General features: G+C 40.0%; 3 protein-coding genes across 3 annotated transcripts; 2 read left to right on the top strand and 1 right to left on the bottom strand.

The window, feature by feature from the left end:
* The first annotated feature begins 1,331 nt into the window (after window positions 1–1,331).
* LOC103931163 (probable xyloglucan 6-xylosyltransferase 5) lies at window positions 1,332–3,163 on the top strand. Its single transcript, XM_009340585.3, has one exon. It carries the CDS (start codon window positions 1,519–1,521, stop codon window positions 2,899–2,901), a length of 1,383 nt encoding a protein of 460 aa, XP_009338860.2. The 5' UTR covers window positions 1,332–1,518; the 3' UTR covers window positions 2,902–3,163.
* Window positions 3,164–4,821: 1,658 nt separating this feature from the next.
* Window positions 4,822–6,287, top strand: LOC103931152. The gene is made up of 2 exons (XM_009340576.3): window positions 4,822–5,488; window positions 5,744–6,287. Exons 1-2 carry the CDS (start codon window positions 4,967–4,969, stop codon window positions 5,831–5,833), a joined length of 612 nt encoding a protein of 203 aa, XP_009338851.2. The 5' UTR covers window positions 4,822–4,966; the 3' UTR covers window positions 5,834–6,287.
* Window positions 6,288–6,645: 358 nt separating this feature from the next.
* On the bottom strand, window positions 6,646–16,811 carry LOC103931144 (probable receptor-like protein kinase At5g61350). The gene is made up of 19 exons (XM_048587921.1): window positions 16,443–16,811; window positions 15,306–15,407; window positions 14,395–14,477; window positions 14,186–14,270; window positions 14,000–14,086; window positions 13,705–13,766; window positions 13,382–13,575; window positions 13,229–13,289; window positions 12,699–12,876; window positions 12,459–12,497; window positions 12,288–12,349; window positions 12,104–12,140; window positions 11,899–11,948; window positions 11,746–11,812; window positions 11,558–11,633; window positions 11,352–11,431; window positions 11,197–11,265; window positions 10,951–11,018; window positions 6,646–9,163 (listed from the first exon to the last, which is right to left on the bottom strand). Exons 1-19 carry the CDS (start codon window positions 16,515–16,517, stop codon window positions 6,661–6,663), a joined length of 3,978 nt encoding a protein of 1,325 aa, XP_048443878.1. The 5' UTR covers window positions 16,518–16,811; the 3' UTR covers window positions 6,646–6,660.
* Between the last annotated feature and the right edge of the window lie 350 nt (window positions 16,812–17,161).

The raw sequence follows: 17,161 nt of genomic DNA, 5'->3' as shown, positions 1-17,161 counted from the left end.
ACCATGGGACAAGCATCCATTTTACAAATAATTTACTTTTTTAACATGTGACATTATTTGATAGTAACATTACCGTGACTAAAATTTAGTTGCATAAAAGAATCTCTCAATGTAAACCTTGTGAATTAAATTCAAATGAACCATTGGATTTAAACTGATATCCACAAGGATGTGATTCGGGGAAGAGAATCCTTTTCGAATCAAATTTATAGGGATCTTAGGGAGTCCTACATCTTAGTCGTTCATTGTACATCGTGCGATCAATTTTCCTCATGTACTATTTATATTTAATTTTAAATTTAAAAAATCAAATAATTTCTGATCGTATAATACATGATTAATAGTTAAAATATAAGGATTTCAAAGATCCCATAATTTGAATCCGAATGGAATTATTAGGATTTTTTTTCAAGAAGGACAATTTGTGCAACTCCTAAAAGGCTGCTAAGATCAGTAAGTTGAAACATGGCACATGGTCCATGAGGATGAAGACACTGACATGACTGCTGAGGTGGGATCTTGTGGGACACTACTTAAAAAAATTAAGTAAAAAGTTTGGGAGGAGGATTCTCTCCTCCTAATTTCTCTCTTATTCTCTTATCTTATACTTGAACAGTTACGGTTAAATTACGTCAATATTTTATATTAATTTTGTTTTATAGAAACAATAAGATAAAAATAAAATGTGAGAGGAGGGGAAGGAATGAGATGAGAATAGGAGGGAAGAGAATCCTACTCTAAAAGTTTGGAGAGGGTAAGGAATAAAGATTCTCTGGACCAATTTACTCTTAATTTTCGGGACCCTCGGGTAAGGATCCTGTTTGCTCTCAATCAGCGCGGACCTTAAAATGCTCGCCCTTACGACCAGCAGGCCTGTCTTCCTCTCGTTATCACTGGCGTTAATGGTGAGCATGGCTCAAATTGGCAACCAGCAAATCCGTCTTTATCCATTTGATCGAAGTCAGAGCAATGGTGATAGTTTTCCTCTGAGTCGGCATCAAAGGTGTCAATTAATTTCCAGTGTGCGAGACCCAAAAGTTCTTCTCCATCTTCGATTTCCAAGAGGAAGATGAAAGGAATCTACACGAGGCGAAGAGGAAGGGAAAGAAAAATTTCAGACCGTAGGATTAAAATTAAACAGCTAAGATTACTTGGTATGCCGTGTTCGAAGGACACAGATTTCAAAATTGTGTATGCATTATAAAAAAAAAACTTAATATAGAAAATATCGTTAGTTAAAAATAAAAAAAATAAAAAAATATTTGAAAAGAAATTTCGAAATCCAGATCAGACAATAAAATTTAAAAGACATCAAGCCCCACGACAATCGATGTTGGACACATGTCCTGACATTTCCCCCATTTTTCCAATAATCTCCAAGCCTTCCTCCGCCATGCCCCACTCGTTCGCTCCCTCTAGGGTTTTACACCTCCTCACTCCCCTATAACCTCACCATACAAATTTACAAATACACCCCCATAAAACACCAAACACACTCGACCCACAAGGCGATTGGATATGGGGCAAGACAGTCCTTTCGCAGCTCAGAAGCGTACCAGCTCGGGCGGGCTTCCGACGACCACCACTGGAACCTCGGCCAACGGCCGTGCGGGCCGCGCTTACGGAGCCCTGCCACGTGGACGGCAGATCCAGAAGACATTCAACAACATCAAAATCACCATCCTCTGCGGCTTCGTCACCATCCTCGTCCTCCGCGGCACGATCGGCGTCGGCAACCTCGGAAGCTCCGAGGCCGATGCCGTCAACCAGAATTTGATCGAAGAGACGAACCGGATCCTCGCGGAGATCCGGTCCGATTCCGACCCCAACGATCCGGACGAGCTGACCGAGACCGAGATGAACCCCAACATCACGTACACGCTCGGACCCAAGATCGCGAATTGGGACAAGGAGCGGAAGGATTGGCTCCGGTTGAATCCGGATTTTCCGAGCTTGGTCAACGGTAAGCCCCGTGTTCTTCTCGTTACTGGGTCTCCCCCTAAGCCTTGTGATAACCCAATTGGGGATCATTACTTGTTGAAGGTAATTAAGAACAAAATTGATTACTGTAGACTTCATGGGATTGAAATTGTGTATAATTTAGCTCATTTGGATAAGGAACTCGCCGGGTATTGGGCGAAATTGCCGTTGATTCGGAGGCTGATGCTTTCGCATCCGGAGGTTGAGTGGATTTGGTGGATGGATAGTGATGCATTGTTTACTGACATGGTGTTTGAGATTCCGCTGTCCAAGTATGATAGTCATAATCTTGTGATTCATGGGTACCCCGATTTGTTGTTTGATCAGAAGTCGTGGATTGCGCTGAACACCGGGAGCTTTCTGTTTAGGAATTGCCAGTGGTCTTTGGATTTGCTTGATGTTTGGGCGCCGATGGGTCCTAAGGGTCCGATAAGGGAGGAGGCCGGGAAGATTTTGACGGCTAATTTGAAGGGGAGACCGGCATTTGAGGCGGATGATCAGTCTGCGTTGATATACTTGTTGCTTTCGCAGAAGGATCAGTGGATGGAGAAGGTGTATGTTGAGAACTCGTACTATTTGCACGGTTACTGGGCTGGGTTGGTGGATCGGTATGAGGAGATGATCGAGAAGTATCATCCGGGTTTGGGTGATGAGAGGTGGCCGTTTGTGACCCATTTCGTGGGTTGCAAGCCCTGTGGAAGTTACGGGGATTACCCGGTGGAGAGGTGCTTGAGCAGCATGGAGAGGGCGTTTAATTTTGCGGATAACCAGGTGCTTAAGCTGTATGGGTTTAGGCACAGGGGGCTATTGAGCCCTAAGATCAAGAGGATCAGGAACGAGACGGCAGCCCCTCTAGAGTTTGTTGATCAGTTTGATATTCGGCGGCATCCAGTGCAAGGGGGCAGCGGATCACACAGCTAGTGAGTAAAACATCCTCGTCACCTCGAATGTTTGATTATTTGGTAGGTAATGATGGTAATACATCAGTTACAGAAGAAGATTTTAAACTCGATTACAGTTCACGGTTACTTTGTATTTCGTCTGTTCAGTTGTCTTTCTACTTGTTTCCAACTTTCAAGAACGGTAGAATAGAATTCTTTTACAATCTTGATATCATTTTGTACTGTGTTCTAGTAAGCCTTAAAGAAGGAATTTTATTTATCGACCGCGGTATACTTTCCCATGTTCTTGTTGTCCCATGTTATTTTGAATACTATTTGTTCGAGATTTTCTAGTTTGATCCGGTGTACAGGACAATAGAAGTTCCGGCATATGTTCTCCTTGTAAGTGCATCCATCATAACCATATTTTCGGTCTAGGGTTTGTCAACTTAGGTTAGTAGTCAGGACTTGGAAGTTAACTTGGAAGCAACGGTTGTTGAATTCTTGAGGTATTGTTGTGATATGTTGTGCCACTTCAAGTTTTAGTTGTTGCATTGAGCATCGCGTTCGGATGTCCTCAACTCTAGGACGCGATGCTCTGCTCCGAAGTATTTCGGAAAGGATTTGACGAGCTCTACGTGATTGTTTAGATTCTCTTGTTCAAGTTTCTGAGATTTCTACCCGAGCATCAACCATGGATTATCTGGCATTGCTTGTACTTTGTTTCTGAATGTTTAAGGTGTAGAGAAATTTATACTCGGGCTTTAAGATGATCAACGAATAAATACCAAGTAGTTTAGTTACGTTCATCATTTTCTGAAACTACAACTTGTTTTCAAATTGAACGGCAGTGAAAGTTGGGTAACAACAACAAAGCTTGCGGACTCCGAAATCGTACCAATCGCAGGCGGATTGCGCCCTGTAAATATGTTTCCATGCACTCAAGAAACCATAGTTATGCGGTAATTTAAAACTAATTAATAATCCACATAAACTTAACACAGACATTGACACCCTGCATACTCTGTTACGAAAATTCTAAGACAAACAACGAAGAGGTAAGCTCAGTCGACCACAGCGAGAGTTTGATGCTCCTTGTCAAAAACGGCTGCTTCCACGTAGTGGTGTAGCCAGAATTTTTAAATAATAGAGTCATAATATCAACAAAAAAGCTTCATTGGGCCATTTCGTCGAGCACTTAGTAGGTACCTGCCAATTTCTGTCAACACATGCTGCAGTTTATGTCAACATATGTCGACAACTAGTATTATTTGTAGAGGCTTGTCGAGAGTGTATGCAAGACACTAGAGTAATACTAAAGACTGGGAAGGTTTTTCAACTAAAGTATTTCATATAAGAAGAGAGAAAATGAAGGCAAATATGATAGAAGAAATAAGAGCCGGAGGTTGTAATTTAGTTTATCTTAACTATTTATCGGGATCAAATACAACATACAGACAAATATACATTAAGTTTATGTAGTTATTGGAATCTAGGACAACCAATGACCTCATGCTGACTTCGTCACTGCTTCCACAAGATGTCACGGCTAGGGGGATGATTTTCCCGCCATCGTCCAGGAAGAATTTGACCAAATTATCGGAGTTGCTACACGGCCTTGTCGGCCCTCGATCAAATAAACAACAAAATAATAATACAAAATACTTCGAGCACACAAATTTTTTTTAACATTTCAAGGCCTTTATTTTCACTTAATTTTCAACGTTGGGCCAGCTTTATTGAGCTGATTTTCAGCTTTATTGGGCTGATTTTTGTTTGAATTTTGTCGTAGTTATTAAATAAAATAAATTTTAATGAAAAATTTATGGTATTATTTATTTTAACAAAAAATTATATTTGTATATTAATTCTGATACTATTTATTTTATCCTTTAATTTATTTTTTTATTAAATCTTAAAATTTTCAAATTTTTTCCATTGGTTTTCTTTAAATAAATTTATGAGTACTTTTGGTTAAAAGTTAGTTATTGTGGCCGTTATGGTTGGTTTTCCTTGGATTAGCTGATACAACCACCATTGGAAGACACGGCGGCGATCCAGAGGGCTTCCATGGAGTTTTCTCGAGCTTTTTAGCCGGCTTTAAAATGGCGGGCGAGCACTTCGATTCAGCGGGATTCGAATTCAAACGCATCCCCGAAACCCAACACAAAGAATGGTCCATGGTCGCCATCAGAGACACTCCCTCACCCAATACTGACTCCTCCGTCTTCCCTCCAATCAATCACGAAAATCTCCACCATCCATCACAACCCGATCGAAAGCATCCGGACCCGTTATCGTCTCCGTCGCTGTCATCTTCTTCGTCGCCGTCGCTGTCGTCATTCTCACCGTCCGATTCCGATGAATCGGGCCCGCTTTCGCCGCTTCCGTTCGATACCCTGGTCCGAAAACCTGGCGAATTCACCACCTGGGTAGGAATTGGCTTTGGGTTACTGCGTTCCAAGGTTTCTGCTATGGCTTCCTCATCTGGGTTCGATAAAGTTTGGAGCTTTGCCTCTGGCGCGGGAATGGCGGCTGTGGTGTTCGTGTTATGGTCCTTGTTCTTGCGGGCTTGGCAAAGGCGGTATCGGAATGATTTGAAATTGATCCGCAAAGAGAAAGACGAGGTTAGTTTATCATCCAATGGCTTGAATTTAGATGTTGCCTACCAAGTGTTTGATGCATTGCCCCAAATTTGATTGCCTTTTATGTGTTCGATGGAATGTCAATGTGGGTACTGAAAACTTTATGCCGGAGCCGATTGTCAAGCTTCCTTTTATTTCTTGTTGGTTTGTATGATTGCTTGAAGCAGATATCTTGTTTGTTACTGTCAATGTAGCCTTTGTCTGTGTACTGAATTGTTTGAGCTGATGAATCTGCAGAAAATCAATAAACTGCTGCACCAAATCGCGCAGATGAATGAAGTTCTGGTAGCTCGGCATAAAGCTCTCGCTTCAAAACTGGTTAATTGAATAGAGAAATATAACATCTTTAGCTGCTAGGTTGCTACTGAATTCGTGAAATTAGGATTGACCACGCAATAACAGAGCTGCGAAACATTGCGGTAGACTTGCAGTGGCACTCCGATGCTCCAGTCATCGCTGAGGAGAGAGGACACATCTCAAGTTGAAGCACGTATAACGGAAATGCTGGTACAAGTTTGAGCTCTGCAAACGATTTTGAGTGGAGAAAACAAGCTTGGTACCCAAGCTTCGGAGTTTCGAACATATAGCGGAGAAACTTTGATGCACAACATTCTTTATGCATGGAAGTCACAGAGTCTTATTAGTTTTGCTTGCATTTTAGTTCATGGTTTATGAACCCAGTTGAAATATCTTGTGTATATTTGGTTTGGGGCTCTTTATGTACATATGTATTGACAAATTTTAGTATTAATTAAAAGTTTAAGCTCATGAGTTCATCCTCGTTTAATTTTTCGTTCGATGCAGTTTAATTTTCCCTGAAAGATCACGGTGTTTGTGTTCGAGTCCTTGACAGTTCGCAGTCACAGATATGATATTAAAGCTCAAAACATATGGATAATTCTATAGATTGATAAGGTTCAAAACAAACTGTTTGGACAACTTAGCAGGCAATCACTAACATCTTACTGAGTTATTAAAAACCAAGAAAGAGAGACCTATCTAAGAAGCTTTTTCCCAAACTGTGAACTAACAGTTCAATCGATGCCATTTTTACTTTGATTCGTGTCGATGCTCGTCATCTGCCAAAGCGGAGCATGGAACTCGAACCCGAAGGGACCAAAAGTGCGAGCAGAAAATCGGAACTAGGGCGAATTTCACCTCCCCTGAATGTTCCCTTTTTTAGCAAACGCAGGAGAACCAATTGTCACTCCAGAATCATCACTCACGCCAACAGCAGAGCCTTCCTTTGATCCGTTTTCGCTTGCTTTGTCCAAAGAAATGAGACTGGAAGTTTTATCTTCCGGCAGATCAATCAGCGAGGCGGCCTCTTGAAGCTGCAAAGCATACTCCAAGTTCCACAACACATCTCCCATGTTAGGCCTATCTACGCCGTATTCTGCGAGGCATTTCTCTGCAGCTTCTACAAACTTCTTCAGCGAACCAGAGTCGACTGAGCTAGCGATATGAGGGTCGATTATCTTCTCAATCATGCCTTTCCTGTGCCACTGCATTGCCCACTCAGCCAAGCTCACCTGCTCTCTTGGCAGCGCCGGGTTTATGACAGGCCTTGCGCATAGCGCCTCGAAAAGCACCACACCAAAAGAATAGACATCAGATTTCTCAGTAAGCTGTTGCCTTCTGAAGTACTCCGGATCAAGATAACCAAAACTACCCTTGACGGCTGTGCTGACATGGGTTTGTTCCAGCGTAGGCGCAGCTTTTGACAAGCCAAAATCTGAAACTTTTGCTACGAAATTCTCATCGAGGAGAATGTTTGTTGTCTTTACATCGCGATGTATGATACCTTGTGCGGCACCAGTGTGCAGGTAATGTAAACCGCGAGCAGCGCCAATGCAAACCTCAAGCCTTTGTTTCCATGACAATGGAGGCTGGTTCGAGCCATAGAGGTGGTCGCGAAGCGGTCCATTCGCCATGTACTCATACACAAGGATCATTTCATTATTCTCATCACAAAATCCGATCAGCGAAACAAGGTGGCGATGGCGCAGCTTGGAGAGCATGTCCATTTCCGTTCTGAATTCATTAATGCCCTGCTCCGAATTTGGATTCCCTCGTTTGATCGCGAGCTTTGTGCCTTCTTCCAACTCCCCAAGGTACACTTTTCCAAACCCACCAACGCCGATCACTACCTTGTCATCAAAGTTTTGTGTTGCATTTTGTAACTGAGCGAAGGTGAAGGACCTTCCATAGGATGAGAAGTAGCCTGAGTAACCGCTTTTGCTCTTGCGCGACCCAAAGACGCTTGATTTGCGAGAGCTGTTCTTGCTGGAGAAGAAGCTAGATTGGCTCGAATGGAGAGGAAGCAACCACGACGAAAAGCTGTTTCGCTTTTCCCAGCCTTGAGGTCTTTTCCGCCACCGGACAACAACTACAACAACTAACAACATTGCTGTCACTCCCATTGCCAAACCAACGCCGGCAACTATCTTCTTCACGGTGCTTACTCTTCCCGGCCCCTTGTATGATCCATCAACCCCGAAAAGACCATCCAGGCTATCCGCAACGTTGGTCATCTTTAGTATCTCCAATCCATTAAGAAGTGCATCCTGAGAGCCTGACCCAGTAGTTCCGGGACCAACCTGAATTCTGATGGTACTATTTTCGCTTGAGACCGCGGTGGCATTGAGCACGAAATCTTTGTAATACGCAGTGGAGAGCGCGCCGGTGAGTGAGGAAAGGTCAAGGTTGGACGCGGCCATTATCCCGTTGATGTAGACATTGAAGTACAAATCGTTAAGGGTTTTACTCACAATGTCAGCAAAATGCAACCTAATCAAATACGAAAATTCTTCTTCGACATTCAACTTCCAAGTGAGGTTGAAATTCTGCTGGCTCGTAGCAGAGTCTCGCATGTCTTGAGCAGTTGAGTAAATCCAATTCGGGGCAATCAATGGAGAAGCGCCACTATGTGGATACTTGATGGCTTTCGTAGCCACAGACACGTTTTTAGCTCCTTGTGGAAATGCGTTGTATGCACTATCAGGCTCCCAAGTCCTTGACAATGTGTCGTTTCCTGGAGATATCAACTGCCCTCCAATGTTTATGCGGTAACGAACTTGAAAAGCGTAATTAGACAAGCTGTTGAAGTCTCCAACCGGAGAAACGGATGTAGCTGAATTGTTGAACATAGTGTCAGGGGCAGAGACAACCTCAATAGCATTAACAAACGCACACGATTTCTTCTTGGGATTGAAATGTAGTGAAAATCTGTTTTCCGTGACATTGAGGATGTACTCTTTAAACACCACCGTCGTATTGTCTGTCACGGAGAAGTCATGCAAGAGAACATACTTATCCGTGTTCACTGAAAAAACCGCGCTCGTCAGATTATACGTGTTGTGTGGAAGTGGATAGAAGTAAAGCCTGATCCAATGCTGCCCCGGTTTGTTAATGTAGAAAGAGTAGGTGGATTTTTCGGAGAAGATTCGCGCAGTGCGATACAAAGGTTGAGAGGAAGGTGGTATAGAGGAAGAGGCATTGGCAGTGATTGAATCAACTGAAGTTTGGACATCTTCGGTTGTGGACAAAAGACTAGACGTGTCGCGGTCTGATTTGAATGTCCTGCCATCGTCAAGCTTGGTATGTTGGGACGAGCCACAATCGATGAGAAAGCTATCGGAGGGAGAGAATGTGGCACTAGGAGGAGGAGGAGAAGAAGGAGAAGATTCGTGACCTTTGGCCGAAACAAAGTTGGCGAGGTTGAAGGCTGACGTGAATAGGAGAAGGAAAGGAAGGGATAGGGAGAAGAAAGGCCGAGGCATTGGTGATGATGCCCCATTGATCATTCTACCCATCGTCGATGTTTTCTGGCAGGGTTTACTTAAGGAGGACGCAGCAACGATGGCGCAATGGTGGCGGTGGTGGCAATGGAGGTGTTGATCATACTATTGGGATTGGATTGGATCGGACACAATATCAAAATGCAGCAACGTTAACTCAAGAACAATGGAGGTGGTGAGGGAAGAGGTATACGTGGTTTTTGGGCGGTTTTCGAATGTATAAAAATGGTTAAACAGTTGGAGGAAACAGAAAAGAGAAGATAAAGATTAGATCAGAAGAGACGATGAAGTTGTTGGAGGAAGAAAACGTGCAGAGATGTTTGTTTCTGTTGCTGTTTTTGTTTGTTTGAGTTTGTGTGATGGATGAGAGAGACTTGGTAAAAGAAATAGAGAGGGACAGCGAGCTATGCGTTGAGACCTCAAACCTCTATAAATATATACGCATTTGTTATCTTATCACTAACTACCTTACTAATCCAAATCTTGTCCTTAACACAAAATTATGACGCTGCGACATCGTTTCAAACATATCGAACATTGTTCGGCTCCCTTGCATGCAAAGCGCAACTTTTTATACAAAAATAACTAGTTACGCATGCATGTCAAATTGTGATATATTTATAATAAAAAATAACTACTTAAGACTCGTTTAAAATTGTTTAGGTAAGAAGCAATTCTGCTCATAAACACTTACGTTATAAATTCTTTCATTAAAAAACACATTGAAATTTTTATTAAAAGCCCAAGTACTTCATAAAAAGCACATGAAAGTACTTAGGAAGAAGCATTTTGACATACGCTTATCTAGAAAGTGCTTCCAATATCAAAAAATCACTTCTAACTTTCTTTTGTCGAAATGTTTTTTATTGTCAGAAAGCATTTTAGTTACTCGAGAATTGGTGCATGCACACGAGAGATTGCAAGTTAACCAAACCATGCATGAGTGTTTCCCATGTCGATAATTATATGAATAGTAAATCAAGTTTAAGAGGAACAAACCAATAGTTTGACGACAGAGATGGACGGCTTCGAAGAAGTTAGCAAATAAACATATTAAAATGCAGGCCAACTTTGCTTGGGGTCTAATTAAGAGTCAACTCTTCAACTTTGTACAATAAAAAAAGGTTGATCTGCTTTTCGAAAAATGTTAAGAGATTCTCTCAAAAGTGAGAAGTTTTATGAACTCTCTGTCATCTTATGTTTTTGATACAATATTTTATAATGTTGACACAATAATTGACATTAAATTGTTAGATAGCACAGAGTTCATATGAGTCCTGCTTTTGAGTCTCCTTAGCATTTCTCTCGATTTTTTATCTATTAGATTGGCACGTTAAGAAATGTAGTATGTCGTCAATTCTTTGTTGTTTATTAATTTCCGTACTGCTAAGTAATCCAGACTATTAAAGAAAAATTTATAAATTCAAAATTTTAGAAACTTGATTTTATTTATGGTAATTATTAAACGGGTTAAACCCAATGTTACAACAAAAAACAAGGGATCCACCAACATTTTGTGGATCAAAGAATGCTGAATTTTCAGAGAATGTAATTTTGCTTGTATAACAATATAACTTCTAAACTGTGCATTCATATGAACTAAACCCAATTACAGCTTTCCCTCATTGCACTTGACAACCCTGCCCTTCCGCTTGAAGATACATCCGTCCCCGGTGTATTCTCTGCAGACCGAAAAATGGATAAGAAACCGCCTGACAAAACAAACAACAGAGCTTCGCAGCTCTGTAGTTCATACGCCATGGCGTTGACGTATGAACTTATTCTAAATGAGATCTCAAATAGCATGTGTTTGTTGAGAAGTATAATTCATCGGTAGGCCTTACGTGTCCATGAAATCGCTAATGCAAAGACGGGAGACGAGTAAAATACCTCTTTTGTATCTCGCAAGCGTAGAAGATCCAACCTTTCATGAGGACGCCGGTTTGATAAGGAGGCAAGCTGCATCCAATCATACATTAATGCCGTTAATAACATGATTGCGCCCTCGATACTAACTGCAAATGAACAGACAATTATAAGGTTACCCAAAAGCTGAAGCGTTCAGGATCTTGTAGTGAAGGCATCATCGCTTCCACACCGAGAAGTTTCTCCAGTCGTCTTCGATCTGCAAAGAGACGGTCATACATCATGGGATACCAACATAAAAATAGGGGCAGAAACCATTCTCATGTGCACTGACTTCACATTTATACTCTTGAAAAAGACTAGACGTCATCCCTGAGCATTTTACCTTGACGTGCTGCTCTTTTACCCCGCGCTATCCATGATCGAGCATATTCTGCTGCATTTCTTGCCAATTCCTGCAACTGTACAGATATAGAAGTTAAACCACTATGCACAACCAAAACGACAGGAAAACAAGGAACGACATTATCGTCCTTCTTCCCATTTCGAGAAACCAAATTATCATAAACTTACTTCTTCTCTCGCTTCAGACCCTTCTGGTAGAATGTCTTGTACCCATTCAATCTCTGCAACACGGTACCTGAGAAGCACATTAAAATGACAAATATATTTAGCAAGATGCCAAGAACAGTTACTGGAGACTGAATGAATAGCTAGACAGCTCACCCATCTTGGTCCCAAGATCGAATTATGCGAAACCTTCGCCGACTTTCAATCTGCTTGAAATTTTATTGTTATAAATATATGACTGGCTCTATGAAAAAGAAAATCACAAAATACAGTATGCCATGAAACATAAGGGATAGTAGGTCGGTTTTAGGCATTCAGTTTAAGTAAAACGGGTTTAAGTAAAACGGCACTAGTATCTAACCTCTAAATAAAAACGCCCATCTGGAAGTGGCTCACACCTACATAGATAGTAATTAGTAAAATAGTTATAAGAAAAAAAATCCAAAAAATAGAAATATTAAGAGGCAACATTCACAGCGGAGTTTACAAATGACATTCTGCATAATATGAACTTAAGAAGGAAAGAAGGATGACGAAAGACATACTCGGTAATTTCCACTTCGCAAGCAAAATCAGCTATTGAACCTGTTGAAGAATCAATGATAACCTATAAAATACAAGAAAGCCAGAGTCAGTGAAAGTTATACTTTGTATCAAACTTCATATAGGTACAAAATGTTGAAAAGGAAATAAAAGGACCAGTGACAATAATCTACCATTCCCATCCGACGATTGCCTTCCATTATCCTCCTTACCTGTTGTTTAAGTAACAAGTTAAAAACAAAATCTATAATTATTCTATACAAACACATGGACCATACAAATGTACCAAGTCGATAAACAAAAACTTTGCCAGATAAGTTTGTCAACATAGTTCTTTTGCATAAAATGTACCTCTATGTCTCAATATTTCATGAATGTCATATGTAAAAACTATAAATTGCTAACAAACTTACCATAAGTCTATACCGCGGTTCAAAAATGTGCAGTGAAATCTTCTGGAATGGGAGGACAACATCCATTACAAAGAGTGGCATCAAATCAACACCAAAGTTTGTCATTTGGTCATTCTCTAACTTCCTTTCGGAAAATTCTTCTGGGAAGTTCTTTTGTATAATGTCATTGAGTGTAACACTGGAAAAAATGAAATAAAAACATTGCATGATGATGATAACAATTTGAACTGCTCCAACAAAATGATTTCCCAGGAAATACAGATTGACAAATTATTAATATAGTACTTGAATTATTATTATTATTTTTTTGTTTATTAGACAATATGGAACCATAAATTTACTAATTGTTATGCCCTATATTTGAAACACGCCAGACTCAGTATATACAAGGTGAAATGCTGAAACGTTGCCCAGATGTGCACCCATTCACCCAAAAAAAAAAAAGCACGGGTAGAAAAAACCATAAAGCAATAATTACGATGCCAATTGATACAACCATCTCATTTAATTGTTATAAATTAGCAATTTACCTGATTGCACATGTTCTAGGACTAATGAAAAGAACTGTTCGGCACAAAGGACATTTGTTACCTAAGATAATTAACACAGGTCGGTGAAAGAAGAAGGGAAAGGAAGATATATAAAAGCTCAATTAAATAGAATAATACCAGCAAAACACTCACCTCGATCCATTGACTGAAATAGGCATGAACGACAAAAGGAATGCCCACAAGGAGTTGTGACAGGTTCATATAGTAATTTTAAGCATAGTGTGCAATCAAAGTCATCACTGCGTTCTGGTTTTCTATGGCTTCTCCTCCCTGTGAAATTAGCTTGTATTCTCTCTAAATTCTGGAAAGATTCCTGGAGATAATTGCTACAGAATACCACATAAAAACAAATTAGAAATTCACAAACAGAATCTCGTACAGCCAGTGGGTTTGAATAACATATAATTATATCCATTTATTTAGTAATCAGAAAAATGAATAGCATTATATATTACCTAAAAGGATTAACCTGAAGACCCGAAAGAATAACATCACGGGCCATTTCATATTTCTCCAACTGCCAATGCAAATGAATGCAAACTAATCAATCACAAGTAAAAAGGTGCAAGGGTGAAACCAACCATTGCAGAGAAAAATAATAATAAATAGTTGTAACCTCATCATATTCAATATGACAAAAATTATGAAAAGGAGCCACACAGCGTGACCAATTTACAAGTAATTAACCCCTGGGTGCCTCTTCCTCTTAAGAAAAGTATAAAGGTAAAATAAATAGCAAAACATTCTCACCAAAATGAGAGTTTCGGCCTTTAATATGTACGCCTTTTCTGAATTACTTCGAAGGTTGACTAACTTCTCCGCATCCTTTAACGCAAGCTGAAGATTTTTTAAGCTCTTTAGAATGTAACCAACGGCTATCTGGTTGAAAAAGACTTTTGTTTCCTAATGCATAAACAGTGAGCCAATAAGACATACTTCAGCATGTGTTGTGGGATCCAATCCAGTCCGTGCTCTATATTCAGAAGCCGATGCCGGTATGCGTTTAAGGAATTTACTGATCCTGCTTGTTCAAATGGTGTACAAAATTAGGTCAAAATTCATCTCGAAGATGCTTGAGAAAAGCATAGCCTAGACAGTGAATGGCATAAAAATTAAGGTAAACGAATATAATATATAAAATTAACCTGATATAAGCAGCACTTCGGTTGGCAAGAATAATTGGATCACACGGTCTAATGTTATTGGCTCTGGAGTAACAATTAATTGCCTGATGAAATGAAATTGATTAATCAGCAATGGACAAACAAGAATTCAGAGAAGCTAACCGAAAAAATTTCTGTCTAAAACTTAAAACTCATGAAATTACAAAAAATATTAAGCAGAATGATAAAGTGCTAATAATCATTCCAGTCACCAAGATAAATGTATCATTTGATTGTAACACTTTTTATTACCTAAAGAAATAAGCATGCCCAATAGTGGCAACACAGTATCAAGGAATACTCCAATGATAATAACGACAACCACAATAACAGTACTACAATAATCCCAAACTGATAACCCTTGGTGCCCCTTAACATAACACAAAACACAGCAAGAAGGAAACCACCAAAACAAAAAGGTTTAAAAACCAAAAGTTACATGTCCCTTCAGTTGATGGAAGAACGACATTGGTTGAAATACCATGTCTTCTTTTGTCAGAACTAGTACAGCATATAATTACCTCTTAAGGAATATACTCAAAAAACACTGACTCTCTGCTTCCCGTATACTCCTCTAAGAATCTCATATCAACGACATCTACCTGATCACAATCACCATTTCCAATAAAACTAAGGTTACTAAAAGCCTTCTTCATCTAAGGAAATCCACAAATACAATGGAAGAAGATTATAGTCATCCCTCATATCAGTCCTCACAACTCATATAATTGGGTAACACTTAGTAGGTAACTCCAAAGACAAGGTTTCCTAGGATAGTTGCAACAAATTAAGAACACTAATAAACCATATCGTGTGGATTTTAAAATTTAGAAGCTCGCATAAAAAGATAATGTACACACTCAGAATGAAAGTGATTGATGCTAACATATCACCTCCTCAAAGCGATTCTCTCGAAATGCTTGATTTCCATTCTTCACAAGATCAAAAATGTGACCAAATATGTCCCAGGGCAATGATGGCTCTCCTTCTTTAGCCTGCATTTCAGACATCGCCATACCATCAGATTCATAAGCACTGTCCAAAAGTGTCAACGGAAAAATGTTTTCTCACTTAAAAAAACTGAACTCTTGCATTGGTTTCGGAAAATTTATAGAAGTAAAAAAACCTAGTAAGAACAATGACAACGAAACTCAAATTCATATACTCTTGACTTGACTTACAAAAATTAGGAACTCCACTAAACTAAATCAAAAAACCTTATCATGTCGTTCGAGCTTAAAATACATTGCCTTCTATTCTTTATTTTGTTACAAATATTGTACTGACTGAAGCAGCCATAAGCCAAGATAAAGTTACATACATGGGCTCCAGTTCAAGTTCTAACACTCCACAACAACAACAACCACCACCACCAAGCCTTATCCCACTAAGTGGGGTCGGCTGGATGAATCCTAGAACGCTACTGCGCTCGATTTTGCGCCATGTCTTCCGTTAGCTCTAAGTACTTACACTCCAAAGTTCGAAAAAATAAACAACCAATCAATTGCAGCAGCTATATAAACCAATGAAAAAAAGAATGTGAATTTGACATGATACTTTATTTAACTGGATACAAAGGAAAGAAAACAAGCAAACTAAAATAATCAATTTGTTTTTCAATGAAATCTTCGTAGCAGCCAAACACTACAAACAAAACTCAAATCCAATCGATGATGAAAACTCCGTTCTTCGAATTCGCTGGCAAAGAAAATGCCGGGAAAACACAAAAAACTTCAATCTCTCCACCGAACTAAGTTCCCAAATTACATCTACCAAGCATATTGCAGCTAAAATTTTCTTGTTTCCTCCACTCCTACAGCTTTAAAATATTAATAAAAATATCGAGTTTAAATTAAAAAATATATTTTTTCTCCCACATGTTCTTCTTCCATCGATCAAATAACTAAGAAAATCATGTTTCCATCGGAAAAATAAACATAATCCAGCTACAAATTCTCCTCATTTTCCCACATTTTCTCAGCAGCCAAACAGGCCCAAAAAAAATTTAACAGAAAAAAACGCACACTCACCGAAATGTAGTCCTCGACGTCGGCAGGCACGTCGGTGCCGAACCCGGGCGAAGACGGCTCAGCCTCGCTGGACATGGAGGAAGCCGAATCCAATCCAATCCGCAGAAAAAAACTTGAAAGTTCGAAGCTTTGAGAGAGAGAGAGAGGGTGAAGAACGAGGCTTTGAAAGCTCGGGGGAAGCGCTTATAGAGAAGCGAAACGGGTGTGAGTGCGAGTGCTGCTTCTGCACGCTTCGTGTTCGTTTCTGTGCCCCTTCATTTCACTCGCGGACCACATTCCACGACGTCGTCTCAGCGGCTTTTCGCTCGAAGCGCTTTTTTAACTAGCTGTTTTTTAGCTTCTTGTTTCCGGATCCTCTGTGGCCCGTTCTATCCGAGCTCGCGATCGCCTCCCGTTCTGTCCAGCTCCATATATGTAGGGAGACGAGTTGTCACTAGTCCGGTACGCGTGTCATACCTTCATTGGCTGATATAATTTCCACGGATTTTATCTCCCGGGAAGCACTTAATAAAAAAAAATTCAATAACAATGTAGCCACGTGGACGAGAGAGTTTTTAGTGCATTCGATACACAATATATTAATATATACAATTGAAAATGTATTTGAAAATAAAACTTTTTCCGATTGCATAATAAGTTATATCGCTACAATCGTGCAAATCATAATTAAAAGTCGAACGCCACAAATAATTAGTTATTATTTTCTTATGAATGCAACA

Source organism: the organism of the source record quoted next, unplaced genomic scaffold (assembly GCF_019419815.1).
Source record: "Pyrus x bretschneideri cultivar Hongxiangsu unplaced genomic scaffold, Pyrus_bretschneideri_v1 Contig27, whole genome shotgun sequence".
Classification (NCBI taxonomy): domain Eukaryota; kingdom Viridiplantae; phylum Streptophyta; class Magnoliopsida; order Rosales; family Rosaceae; genus Pyrus; species Pyrus x bretschneideri.
The sequence above is the reverse complement of the archived record's forward strand: the minus strand, read 5'-3'. Positions and strand labels throughout refer to the sequence as shown.

Coding starts and splice junctions, on each gene's coding strand:
- LOC103931144 (XM_048587921.1), bottom strand. CDS start 16,517: ATGTCCAGCGAGGCTGAGCCGTCTTCGCCCGGGTTCGGCACCGACGTG. Junction 12,350..12,458: donor GCAATCGTCGGATGGGAATG/GTAGATTATTGT, acceptor TGTATTTTATAG/GTTATCATTGATTCTTCAAC. Junction 11,949..12,103: donor ATGGGCGTTTTTATTTAGAG/GTTAGATACTAG, acceptor AATTTCAAGCAG/ATTGAAAGTCGGCGAAGGTT.
- LOC103931163 (XM_009340585.3), top strand. CDS start 1,519: ATGGGGCAAGACAGTCCTTTCGCAGCTCAGAAGCGTACCAGCTCGGGC.
- LOC103931152 (XM_009340576.3), top strand. CDS start 4,967: ATGGCGGGCGAGCACTTCGATTCAGCGGGATTCGAATTCAAACGCATC. Junction 5,489..5,743: donor TCCGCAAAGAGAAAGACGAG/GTTAGTTTATCA, acceptor ATGAATCTGCAG/AAAATCAATAAACTGCTGCA.